This window comes from Rhinoderma darwinii, chromosome 4 (assembly GCF_050947455.1).
Source record: "Rhinoderma darwinii isolate aRhiDar2 chromosome 4, aRhiDar2.hap1, whole genome shotgun sequence".
NCBI lineage: Eukaryota > Metazoa > Chordata > Amphibia > Anura > Rhinodermatidae > Rhinoderma > Rhinoderma darwinii.
The window spans coordinates 94,501,107-94,515,184 of NC_134690.1; the positions used below are offsets into that span (position 1 = coordinate 94,501,107).

Here is a 14,078-nt window from a genome sequence, read left to right on the forward strand (position 1 = left end):
ACAGGTAGCAGGTATAGGAACACTGGGAACAGGAAAACACTAAGGGACCATTTTCAAGACTAACACTAGTAAACACAACAATGCTCTGGCAATGAGAAAAGGGTAGACCCTTTTTATCGTCCAGGGTGATCATGGGTTAATTGATGATTATTTACATGTACACGGGACACAGCAGAATGGAGCGGAAGTGAGCGCTGGCGTCTACGAGATGCGGGCCATCGCTCACAGACCCATGGCTGCGGCCATCGAGGGGTGAGTAATCTCGACGGTCCACAGCCATGGACGCTACAGTATACAGTGGGATGCGTCGCCCGAAGTCCCCGGGGACAGCGCTACATGAAGCGTTGTGCTGTGGGGAAATGGGCACAGATGCAGTGTGCACAGATGCACCCATTGTTAACTTTGTAATGGGCATCTTATGAATATTCTAAACTAATAACTATGATAATACAGGGGGGGAGCAACGTATTTCACTGTATACAGAGGGATACTGTTAGGAAAATGCCTGTTCCCTTAAGATCACCATGACTACTGTTCTAGCTTCTGGGCAGTTCTGGTTTTACCTTATGCCTATCTCCTTTCTCTGTCCTTCTGGCTATCAGGTGTAGGTTTAGTATTTATACCTGGCTTCCTCCACCTGTTCTTTGCTTGTGAATTTCCTGTCTGAATGTGTTTTGATCAAGCTACTTACCTACACCCTTTACCTCTGACTTTTGGACTTCTTGGAATTCGACCTCGGGGTGTATTTGGATAACCCTTTGTTTACCAATTTTGATTATCTACTCCAGGCTGATTCTGACCTCAGTTTTACCTGTTATCCACTTGTTTATTGTTTTGGACGTTCTGTTTACCCTCTGGCTGTCTGGTTCCTGTTCAGGTTTGCCTGCATTGCACCTCTTATCCAACACTGAACTCTGCTAATACAACCTGGATTCTATGCAGCAAAAACCATCCAGCCTTGCGGTCGGCTCTGGCGAAGACCTTAGAGTAGCCTTAGACTCTCTCGATCAGACAGTGACATCAGGGGCTCCTGCAGTCCCAGAGGCCCCAACAAGAGCCCTTCTGATGCTCTGTATAACTCCGTAGTCTAAAGCCCCTAAAATCATTGTCCATACAGTACCCCACACGGTATTCATTTTTCTAGCGGGATCCCTCAGGATGGAATAGCATAATCTACGTGATTATATCCCCCCAAAAAAAGGTATACCGATATATACCAGCCCCATGGAGGCCAAAAGGACAATCTTTTGACCTTCGTTAAGCTAATAGAGCCTTATGGACACGTTTAGCGAGTACATAGGGAGTTTTCCCGACATACACGCTAAATGTAGGCCTAAAACGTAATGTGATATGACTTTCAGTTCAGTTTGTACAACTTTTATTATTGGTTGGTCTGGTGGAATGAAAATATTTTGTGTTTTGTATTAAGTTGTGTTTAAATAATTATGTTGGTAGTGAACTTGTGGAAGACGAAGCCTTAACCTCATCTCTGTAAAGGATGTCTCGGCGGGCTGCATAGTCTCGGATATTGGTGAGGCAGGATACTACACAACAACTTAAGGCGCTACGATAGATATTCATGTCATGGACATCATACCACTCATTTGTCTTATCATCATAACATTCAACATTAAAGGTGGTGGTAAATCCATTGAAGCCTCCTACAACAAAAAGAAGATCATCTACTACTTCAATTCCAAAATTACTACGTGGTGTGTACATGGCTGGGACCACTCGCCACGTGTTGTTGCCGGGATTGTAAGCCTCGGCACTTCGCAGACGATTAGCTCCATCAAAACCTCCAACCTGAAAAACACAATTTAACTGTTGAGAGTACTTAAATAAAAATACCATTCCACACAAATTGGTGAAAATTGGGTGTTTTTTACTACAGCAAACACAGAGCAGTGTAGTGTTATTTTCAAGAGCTAATACTTCAAATAGCAAACAATTGTCACCTATGATAAAGTATTCTGAGAAATTGTTTAGTTGAGGTATAACTAGAATCCATAGGCCCCCATAGAAAAGACAGGTTCCCCCTCTCCCCAACATCTTGACAGTAATCTGAACTGTATGATCATCTTTCATAAAATAACTTGCAATGAGCTGTTTGTGGTTTTTTCGATTCTGTAAATTTTGTCTATCACCTTTTAAAGAACCACATTTGTAATACAATGGAGTGTTAAATATGAATCTTAAATTAACCATCCATTGTCCTGAAAAAAAGCAAAAACAGTGCAGAAATATGAAATTTGCTGATCAGTGATTAAAAAACTTTCAAATTTCCATCAGTCTAATAACGGGTATTAAATAAGAGTCCTCCATACCACATATACTTTCTCTCCATAGGCCATAACTCCCACTCCACTCCGCCGGCTCCTCATTGAAGAGATTATACTCCATTGCTTGGTATCAAGGTTGTACATCTCGGCAGTAAACAGGCACTCAGTCCCATTGAATCCCCCACAAATATAGATCTGAACAAAAATTAATTAACAGACATTAAATATAATACATACAGGTCTCATACATTTAGATGAAAGACCTATTGAAATGTATTAGCAGCTGTAAAGAACTACAGAATAAAGAATAGGATTTTTGGGGTTTCTTATGAACAGTCCAATAAGTGATGTGCCTTGAAGGATATGATGCCACTAACATAGGACACATATGTCTTCCGCACATTATTTAAAGGGAACCTGTCACCAGCATTTCACCTATTAAACCAGCAATACCTGGTGGTAGTGGGTGAAAAATAAATTTCTATATAACCTATAATTGTCTTCTTAGTCGGCTCTGTAGCTTTTGTATTTTCCGTTTTTTAGTGTTCCCACAATGTATGCTAATGAGCAGAAAAGAGTCAGATCTTCATTTGAAGAGAGTCATATCTTCATTCCTCAAGTCTTTCCGAGTTTACCCCGCCTCCTTACTTTTGATTGACAGCTCCTCGCCTTCCCCCAGCACACAACATCCCGCGCTTGTGCATTGATGTCCTCTTCTGGGGTGTGCGCACAAAGGGACACCTGATTATTATGATAAAAGGCGCAAAATGTTTGCGGAACGTTATTTACAATCGGAGGAGGAGTTTAGGAGAGGGGATAACCGCAATGAACTTTTGATAGCAGCGGCCAGTGAGGGATATGTAAAGTTCAATAGGTGAAATGCTGGTGACAGGTTCCCTTTAAGCTGAGGTCTACTTGTTATTTTTCTTTAGGGTACCTGTACAATTGTTTATTTAGTATTATGTCCAAATGTCCTTTATCCCCAAAGACTGGGCAATTATTGGTACAAGTTGTTTGTTTCCGAATGAACATAATGATAAATGCACAAAAAGATCAAAGATCAACATAAATCATTGTTTATCATTGACCCAAATCGATGCATAAAAAAAAAAGTTGTTGCTGCTGGCATCGATAGTAAAATTTACATTTACAATGGATAGTACCGGAATAATGACACTACCTGCCATGGAGGAGAAACTCCTCCCAGATGATCGCTATGATGGGAAATGTCCATCAGATTCTCAGAATGACTCTGTAAACCGTCAGTCAATAGTTTGATGGCAGTTTGAAAAATTGTTTGATAATACATGAATTGTTAATTGGTAATACATTTTTCTGAATTGTGTTTTTATATTTTTTAAAGGGATATAAGCCCTGGGGACTTAGTCCCACAATATGTGGTTAATGACTTATAAAAACATTTTTCCAAAATTCTATTATTAGTTCTTCCTCCAAAATGCATGTCACTCTGATTCACTGAAAATCTTGAGCCAGGTAAATTGATCTAAAATTGTAACTTGACATGATAGTTTCAGATGAGTATTATTTTGTTCTGTTAAGCTAAATTAACAGCTCATCTATACAGAAGCGTAATTAAAGTTTACCTTAGCGGATAGAGGATTTTTTATATACTAAACAGGCAGTGCCAGTACTACTGAAAACTGGAGCATGTGGCATCCAGTGTTTGCTCCAGACATCTACTGCAATTTGGATGACTTCCCAATATGTACAAAAAACTACAGGTTAAAAACTAAAGTGGCATATAGTCTAATTTGAGAATTTTTTACTGACTTAGATAGAAATTAAAATCAAAGAAAGTGCGAAGAAGTCCCAACTATCAGTGCTCAATAAATGTCAATATCTCCTTACCTTATCATTAAGTGTGGTGGCACTAGAATCACTCCTCCGCTCATTCATGGGGGCAATCAAACTCCACTGGTTGGTTTCTGGCTCATATCGTTCAGCAGTGTTCAGACGAAAATGGCCATCAAAGCCACCCATTGCATAGATATTTTCATCCAGAATAGTAACACTGACATAACATCTTTTTGAGTGCATGGGTGCTACTTGCTGCCATGTTTTCTTGACTGGGTTAAAGCATTTTACATTGTTAAAATAGTCCACACTATCAAATCCACCAATAATGTACACGTAGCCATTTAAATAGGCTGTTCCATGATAAGCTCTTGGACTTTCTTCTTCACTTGTAATATCGAGCCACTGGTCGGCACGGGCATCATAACACTCAATGGCATTAGTAGGACTACCGCCACTCCAACCACCAACAGCAAACAAAATTTCATAAGGAAGACGGGGTCTGCTCATAGGGTTTTTAAAATCGGCATTTGAGTGGCCATTGATATTGAGGTCATACATAGCTTTGAAAGCATTAATAATAATAGGTTTGCATTCTTTATTGTCTCTTACATAGTTGTTGACCTTGACATTGTTGTTGAAGTAGTCAATGTGAATGAGAGCAAAGCGAACCTAAAAAGCAACAGTATAGCAGTTTATAAAAATTCAAGCAATTGTCTCATGCAAAACAGGGAGATATATGGGGATAAAGGTAAGAAGAAAAATTGTAGAGTCAAATAGATCCACATTGTAGCAATATATATCAGAAATTTGCCAGAAACAGCATCACCTTTGTTTATGCCCTGTGTCTAGTATTGTGGCGTATTGCAATACTAGACACAAAACACGGATGAAAGTAGCACTCTCTCTGGTAAAAGCTGAAGGAACTACGCCACCCCACTTCATACTTCTGATCAATAGAGATCAGAGTGATCAGACCCTCACTGATTGCATATTGACCGCCCAAAAGCCTTTTCACGATGGTCATTAAGGGTACTTATGCCATAGCGCTGCCTTTTCAAAGCGGTGTGTCATAAGCCGGCTAGACGGATCTCGGGTGTCCAGTGCCGGTTAGACAGGTGTCAGGCTGTCTTAAAATATTTGGGTTCCTGCTCTAATGGCTGGGATCAGAGCTAGCTCTGATCCCGGCCGTTTAACCACTTTTGTCGCAATAGCGACCGTGGCATCTAAGGGGTTTCAGAGGAAGGGAGCTTTTTTTCCCTAACAAAATGCATTATCATAAAAAAAAGTTTAAAAAATAAAAAGAACTACACATAATTGGTATCTCCGCATCCGTACCGACCCAAAGTATAAAATCATAAACTATGCTATTTAAAAAATAAAGTCAAAAACAATGCCAGACTTGCTTTTTTCTGTTCATCCTGCCTTTCAAAAAAATTTAATAAAAAGCAATCAACCAAAAGTCGTATCTATCCCAATTGTATAACTAAGGCTGGGTTCACACGACCTATTTTCAGACGTAAAACGAGGCATATTATGCCTCGTTTTACGTCTGAAAATAGGGCTACAATACGTCGGCAAACATCTGCCCATTCATTTGAATGGGTTTGCCGACGTACTGTGCAGACAACCTGTCATTTACGCGTCGTCGTTTGACAGCTGTCAAACGACGACGCGTAAAAATACAGCCTCGTCAAAAGAAGTGCAGGACACTTCTTTTAGACGTAATTTGAGCCGTTCTTCATTGAACTCAATGAAGAGCAGCTCAAAATTTACAGCTGTCAGAGAAGCCTCGCAAAATGCGAGGAGCTGCATTTACGACTGAAACGAGGCAGCTGTTTTCTCCTGAAAACAGTCTGTCTTTTCAGACGTAAATGCCTGCTATCGTGTGCACATACCCTAAAAGTCATCCTGCAAAAAATAAGCCCATATATAACAATGGGGGCAAAAAAAAGAGTTATGGCTCTTAGAATGTGGAGGCACGAGAACAAATACTTTTTTTTAAAAGTGTTTTTATTGTGCAAAAGTAGTAAACCATAACCAGCTTTGTTCTGGTGTTGTATTTATGTACTGAGTTTAGTTCTGGTGTTGTATTTATGTACTGAGTATCACGTAGCGGGTTTGTGGACCCACTAGGCCGCACCGCCGCAGCGGGAAGGTCGTGGCAGATGACACAGGACATGGAACGATGGTAAGGATATGCTGGGAGTTGCTATTTCACAAAAAAGAACGATACACACATCATCTCGCTGCAGATCATACAGTGACTACAGTACTGAGCAGTCACAGGGAGAATAAACATTTACATTTAGTGACTCACCGATGACGACTTCTCAGATTCTAGTCGTTCTCTTTACTTTTCCATCTGGTCCAGAACTTTATGATGCCTCCTGGCCTTGACCCATTTCTGCGGAAATTGGTAAATTTGCTGCGCAGATGCCTTCGGAAGCTCACTTATTCAACACCTATATGCGAAGAGCAAATTCTTATGGTACCACACTCTATGCCCCCAAATATAATAGTATCATACACCGTGTCCCCAAATATAATAGCGCTACACACTGTGCCCCTGAATATAATAGTAACATACACTGTGCCCCTGAATAAAATTGTGTCAAACACTGTAAAGTAATGCACCACACACAGTGCCCCCTGTAGATAGTGCCCCTCATAGAGCCCTCTGTAGATAGTGCTCCCAGTAGAGCCCTCTGTAGATAGTGCTCCCAGTAGAGCCCTCTGTAGATAGTTCTCCCCATAGAGCTCTCTGTAGGTAGTAGCGTTCCCTGTAGATAGTGCCCCCTGTAGCGTTCCCTGCAGGCAGGGCCCCCTGTAGAGTTCCCTTATAGTTCCCCCTGTAGCGTTCCCTGTATAGTGCCCCCTGTAGATAGGCCCCTCTGTGACAATCCCTGTGGATAGAGCCCCCTGTGGCATTCCCTGTAGATAGAGCCCCCTGTGGCGTTCCCTGTAGATAGAGCCCCCTGTGGCGTTCCCTGTAGATAGAGCCCCTTGTGGTGTTTCCTGTAGATAGAACCCCTTGTGGCGTTCCCTGTAGATAGAGCCCCCTGTGGTGTTCCCTGTAGATAGAGCCTCATGTGCTCCTGTGGCAGTCCCTGTAGATAGAGCCCTCTGTGGCGTTCCCTGTAGATAAAGCCCCCTGTGCTCCTGTGGCAGTCCCTGTAGATAGGGCCCCATGTGGCGTTCCCTGTAGATAGGGCCCCCTGTGGCATTTCCTGTAGATAGAGCAGATTGTGGCGTTCGTTGTAGATATAGCCCCTTGTGGTGTTCCCTGTAGATAGAGCCCCTTGTGGCATTCCCTGTAGATAGAGCCCCTTGTGGCGTTCCCTGTAGATAGAGCCCCTTGTGGCATTCCCTGTAGATAGAGCCCCCTGTGGCGTTCCCTGTAGATAGAGCCCCCTGTGGCGTTCCCTGTAGATAGAGCCCCCTGTGCCCCTCTGGCGGTCCCTGTAGATAGGGCCCCATGTGGCGTTCCCTGTAGATGGGGCGCTATCTACAGGGAACACCACATGGGGCCTAGCTACAGGGAACGCCACATGGGGCCCTATCTACAGGGACCGCCACAGGGGGCTCTATCTACAGGTAACGCCACAGGGGTCTATCTACAGGGAACGCCACAAGGGGCCCTTATCTACAGGGAATGCCACAGGGGGCCCTATCTACAGGGTAACGCCACATAGGGCCCCATGTGGCATTACCCTGTATATAGGGCCCCCTGTGGCATTCCCTGTAAAGGGCCCCCTGAGGCGTTCCCTGTAGATAAGGGCCCCTATATAGTCCCTTGTAGTTAGTGTTCCCTATATAGTCCTATGTAGTTAGTGTTCCCTATATAGTCCCATGTAGTTCATGTTCCCTATATAGTCACATGTAGTTACTATTCCCTATATAGTCCCCTGTAGTTACTGTCCCCTATATAGTCCCATGTAGTTAGTTCCCTATAATCCCCTGTAGTTACTGTCCCCTATATAGTTCCCTGTAGCTACTGTTCCCTAAAGTCCCCTGTAGTTACTGTCCCCTATATAGTCCCCTGTAGTTACTGTCCCCTTTATAGTCCCCTGTAGTTACCGTTCCCTATATAGTCCCCTGTAGTTAGTTCCCTATATAGTTTTCTGTAGTTACTGTTCCCTTTATAGTCCACTATGTAGTGCCCTATAGTGCCCACAGTAGAAGGTACAAAGCACATTTTCTTACCTGTCCCGTTACCGCACCATCCTCCAGCGACGTCAGTCCTCCTCCATCGGAACGATGCAGCGGTGCAATAACGTCATCGTTATCGCGCCGACTGCATCATCACTAAAGTGCCGACTGGCGAGGCATCATGTGCCTCGCCAGGGCAGCGCTAGTCAACTCAATTGTATCCACGTCCTAAGGACGTGGATACAATTGAGTGCAGGGGACCAGACCGGCTCCGGCTTCCCGCTTCACCCAGTTTTGCGAACCGGCTGTTATTTTAACAACCAGTTCGGGAGAATCGGGGCGAACAGGCCGGATCCCACCCCTGGCTGTGTCGGCGCGTCATCAATATTAGAAAAGCTACAGGACATCCGGGAACAATTCATCGGGTTTGAATGGCACCATTTAGTACCGAATTTAAAATTAAAGTACATGAGTAAGTGACATCTTTTTACATCAAAATATTAATGCAATGCAATTTTTGGTCCCCGGATATCCCCTTTAAGCTCATTTGAACTTGTTGTTTTTATTGTGTCATATGTTCTTAAACCCTTTTCATATGTACAGCACCCTGGAGTTAATGACGCTTCAAGATAACTAACAATAATAATAATAGTAATAATAATCTAAAAAAGCAGCATTACCTCTTGCAGAAGAACTGAAATATACTGTTTCCGGTTAGCGGGATTATGATTGATCCACTTCACAATAGCTTCAAATGCAGCTTCCTCCTGTTTAATGTTAAGTTCATCTTTCTCTATAAGACCTTTAAGTTCCATAGCTGACAGTTCAAGGAACTCATCTGAGGTCTTCATTATATTTTCAAAGTTATGCAAGATGTACATATATGCCTTCTGGTGGAGCTCGGGGCAGTAATAATATTCTGTGAACTTATAGATTCCAATACTATTTTGTGGGCACAGTTGATTTACCAGGAATTCGGAGCAAATTTGTACAAGACCTAGAATGTTAAAGTAATCTGCCGCAATAAAGAGATTTTCCACATTGTCGGGGTTGATTGGGACTCTCCGGGTGTAGGCGTACTCTAGAATTAATTTCATCATGTCTGAAGAGACGCCAGGGATGTCATAAAATTTCTTTTCACTGTTGTTCCAGCTACTTGTGAACAATGCTCTGCATGTAGAATTAAGATACATTGGAAATAAAAGCATGTTTTAACCATTGACAATGGCATTGTAAAACACCTACATTAAAACTGGTACAAAATGAATTAACCCCTTGGAGACACAACCAATTTCAGTTTTTTCATTTCCATTTTTCCATTGTCTCATTCCAAGAGCCATAATAAAAATTTTTTTTTGTATCAGGGCTTGTTTTTGGCAGTACAAGTGGTAGTTTTTAATGGTACCATTTAATGTACCATATAATGTACTGTAAAACGTAAAACAAATTCTTTGTGGGGTGGAAGGGGAAAAAAACAGTGATTCCTCCATAGTTTTTTTGGGGTTTAATTTTCATGTTAACGTTATTCCACATGATTAGGTCGAAATCAAAATTTATATCGTTTTTTTGTGATGTACTTTTATTGCAAAGAGAAAACAGTGCATTGTTTCGCCATATTGCGAGATATTCCGAGAGACATAACTTTAACTTTTTTCTGTTGATGAAGCAGTGTGAAAGCTTGTTTTTTTGTGTGGTGCAAGCAGTAGTTTTTTCGGTACCATTTTGGGGTATATATGGCTTTTAGATCACTTTTTATTCTATTTTGGTTGTGAAGCTAGGTGACTAAAACACAAAAATGCTTGCATTGTGATTTTTATGCCCCTACGGCGTTCACTTGGCGGGTTAAATAACATGATATTTTAATAGTCTGGACATTTATAGACGTTACGACACTAATTATGTTCACTTTTTTTTATTGCTTACATAATTTTTGTGGAAAAATGTGAAACATTTTTTTTTCTTTTAGTTATTTGAATAGTTAATCTTTATATTTTGTAAATTTTTTATTAAACATTTTTTTTAAACATTTCTTTAAGTCCCCCCTAGGGGACTTTACCCTGAGATCTATGGATCTTTCATGCAATACACTGCAATACTGATGTATCTGTGCTCAACTATTAAGCCTTGCCTTAATAAGGCTTAAAAATAGGGCACTGACGGCAGACCTGAGGCCTTCAATAAGCCTCCAGCTGGCATCACAGCTGACTGGCATCCCGTGATTGGGGGATTGGGGTGTTGTTGACGGGAAGTTCAGGTGACAGAGGGAGCCCCGTTTCTTCTGTCTAACCGCTCAGATGCTGTGATCGCTATTGACCGTGGCATATGAAGGGTTAAATGGCCGGCATTAGTTATCTCTAATTCCGGCGCATACAGACTGGTGTACAGCCGGCAACCACCATATTCGGTGCGGGCTCAGCTCCTGAGCCCACGCCATATTGTGATGGCGCACATCTGACATAACTGTACGCCAGATGTCGCAAAGGGGTTAAAGGGTTTTATCAGGTAAAAATATTAATGGCCTATCCTTAAAGGGATTGTCCCACGAATCAGTATTACGATAAGGAGAACAGGGGACCGAAAGTTACCAAGAGCACTACATGAGAAGCCTGGACTTCCGGGTTCTGTGTCAAGGTTATCTGTTCCGCAGCTCCATAGAGATCAATGGAGAGCCGCTCGCACATACGCAGAAGAATCACATTGATCTCTATGAAGCTGCCGGACACAGAACGCGGAAGTCATATCTTCTCATGCAGCGCTCCTGATAACTTTCGGTCCCCGTTCTCTTTATCGATCACACATGTATTCCCTATCCTGTGGATAGGGGATGCATGTGTTTTATGGCACAAGCCCTTTAAACTGCCAGGAACAGCGAAATTGCTGTTCCTGGCCGTAAGGCCAGATTCACACGAGCGTGTTCAGTCCGTGATATACGGTCCGCAGGTCGGATGCATTTCCCGGACTGAGCACACTGCAGGGAGCCGGGCTCTTATCGTCATCGTTATCTATGACGCTAGAAGTCGCTGCCTCGCTGCGGGAAACTGTCCTGTACTGAAAACATGTTTTCAGTACGGGACAGCAGTTCCGCGGAGAGGCAGGGACTCCTAGCGTCATAGATAACTATGATTCTAGGAGCCCAGCTCCCTGCAGTGTGCTCAGTCAGGGAAATGCGGCCGACCTGCGGACCGTATATCACGGACTGAACACGCTCGTGTGAATCCGGCCTTAGAGCAGCGTGTCAGAAGTTGACACCTGCAGTGTATGGAGCGGGCTCAGTGCGTGAGCCCGCTCCATACATCATCCCCCTCCAGCTCCATGATGTGCCGGCACGTCATGGGTCGGGAAGGGGTTAAGTAATGAAGCGGTCATGGGGCCCGGCGATGCCGGGTCCCTTGACTGAGGACTATTAGACGCAGGGACTTTTTAGCAAGATTTATTCTTGCTATTATCTGCGTCTTATAGTCCGAAAAATACGGTATATGTCTCTGTTAGATCACGCAAGACATAACAATTCTCAATTGTAACTGTTTAAAACAAAAACTCATGTGTCCAGATATTATAGTTAAATACTTGTTATGGCGCCCCCTTCTAACGTCCACGTAATGTGTCCAGTGCTGGTGGTCACACATGCTCAATAGATCAGTCGCACTCCCTAGATCCTCTTGTACATGCTATTGTGCAGGCCAGTGAATAAGCATTGGCGCGCTAGAAGTACATTCTTCTCACCGGCACTGTATACATTAGGTGGATGTTCTGAGAGGGAATCAAAAGAACACCAGGGTGTGCCATAACATGTATATAGCAGTAATATTGAGAAATTGTAATGTTTTGTGTGATCTAACAAAGAAATGTAATATTTAATCATAGGTCAACATCATTAAGATATGCCATTTAATGTGTGATTGGGGGTAGTCTGGCCCCCCTGGACCCACACCTGTCAGCAAAATGAAGGGGCTACAGGATTGTCTGAAGAGTTGCCATCCCTTCAATATTTGTCCAGGCACAGCTGTTTTTCTGTCCATGTAGTGTGCCCCATAGTGCGGCTCAGCCCCATTCTCTAGTATGGGTCTGAGCTACAGCACCAGTCACAGCCCCACATAGACATGTGTCTGGATGAACAATAAAGAGCGCCTTTATTCTGCTGATCATAGGGGTCATTTTTTGTCTAACACATCCCAAAAGACCTTCGGTGTGCATTATAATTGTCTATATATTTTGTTACACTACAGTTTTTCCATGTAGCGTTACAAGTTATAGCAGCCCTAGTTACGGGGCATTTACATTCTTACATTTATCATATTCAAAAATTATTGGGGTGAAGCAAGACACAGCATCTCTGATATAATGAAGGATGACCGGTGATCACGTGATCAATCGCGTAACTGCTTACAGTAATACAGGAAACAGCTTTGCTACTTCCAACATTATATACACAGCCCTCTTTTAGTCTTTTAGCGCTCTGTATGTAGCAAACAAGAAGAAGGGGTTAAAAACGGCTTCTGCCTTTTCTCTCAGATTGTAAATGACATCAAGACAGCCAACCCTGCGGCTACACGGATTGTTTATGCAACTGCGTTTCCATAGTGAAGGCAATAGCCAAAGTGCGATTATTAAGGACTTAATATCAATCGGCTTCTAAATAACTTTGAATACTGTGTATGGTCAGTCAAGGACATTTTCCATAAAGTTACATCACTCTGTGTACTGCTGACCTACGTGTATTATGACCTTGTAGTTTCGGTCTTCCGGCCTCCCATACAACCATTCCCCCCGATTGTGTACACAGCTGGAAAAGCTTAAGATGTAAGAAGTGGGAAAAATGCCATTTCATATCAGAAATAGTTACGCTGCTACTTTCGTTCTATATTAAATTTAAAAAAAGTCAAATATTCCATTGGGCATGAACATATGATAAACACTGACCTGAAGTAAGGACTGCAGCCACATAGGATGTTCTTATGGGCATTGAACTCCACACCGCTGACTTTGATTATAACGTCACATAGTTTTCCCTCCAATCTGAGCTCATTAAAAATAGTGCAAGCCATGGAGCTCATTTTGCGCTCCATGTTGCTGGTGTGGAAGCTTTCATTAATATCCATTATGTGTATAGGGTGGCCTGTCCTGTCGCTGCATCTTCTCTTCAATAAGCCTTTCACCTAATAAAATGGAACACCACTGCCGATGCTGGGCCTTGTGGAGAACTCGACTTTCTGCCGTGAAAATCTGATGTTCTTTCATGACATCACAATCTGTGCAATAGAATTCTGAATGGAATAGTCAGGATGGGAGATTGGTATCTCAGCTAAATATTTGTGTCTTAACTATTAAAAGTTCATGGAAATGCCAACTTTTCTCTCTATTATTTTTGTTCTTTATCTTATTCATGTTAGAAATGATCTGAACAAATCTTACTTTTGCCTGGAGTGTTGTGTACTCTCTCCTCAAATACTGTATCCACCACAGCATGGACAGGGTTAAAGAGCACATAACACAACCAATGTAGGCCTGTCTGAGTGCCAAGAAGGTCGGTGCTATCAAGCTCATCATCCATCCATATCTCAAATAAATACTTATGTAGATGAAAGGAGGACAAGCCTGAACATGAGCCTTTTGTTATTCCTCTTCTCTTCTCGTCTCTGTTCACACTGGCATCATGGTTTCCATGAGACATGGCAGATCATGACAAACCCCACTGACTTATAATGGGTCTGTTAGGTTTCCATTTTTTATTGGATAGAATAACGCTGCACGCTCTGCTATTCTGACTGGTAAAAAGCAATGAGAGCCTGGTGTAAACATTGAAAAAAAATATATATATTATTAATGCTC

The 14,078-nt window shown here is 42.5% G+C and overlaps 1 protein-coding gene across 2 annotated transcripts; it reads right to left on the reverse strand.

Moving 5' to 3' along the window:
• Positions 1 to 1,361: 1,361 nt before the first annotated feature.
• LOC142760782 (kelch-like protein 10) lies at positions 1,362 to 13,439 on the reverse strand. 2 transcript variants are annotated; one of them, XM_075863960.1, is made up of 5 exons: positions 13,170 to 13,439; positions 8,930 to 9,419; positions 4,152 to 4,769; positions 2,328 to 2,477; positions 1,362 to 1,806 (listed from the first exon to the last, which is right to left on the reverse strand). In XM_075863960.1, the coding sequence occupies exons 1-5, from the start codon at positions 13,346 to 13,348 to the stop codon at positions 1,444 to 1,446; spliced, it is 1,800 nt and encodes a 599-aa protein (XP_075720075.1). In that variant the 5' UTR covers positions 13,349 to 13,439; the 3' UTR covers positions 1,362 to 1,443. The 2 variants fall into 2 exon arrangements, with proteins under 2 accessions (XP_075720075.1, XP_075720076.1); XM_075863961.1 differs by lacking the exon at positions 1,362 to 1,806 and adding an exon at positions 1,950 to 2,216.
• Positions 13,440 to 14,078: the final 639 nt, after the last annotated feature.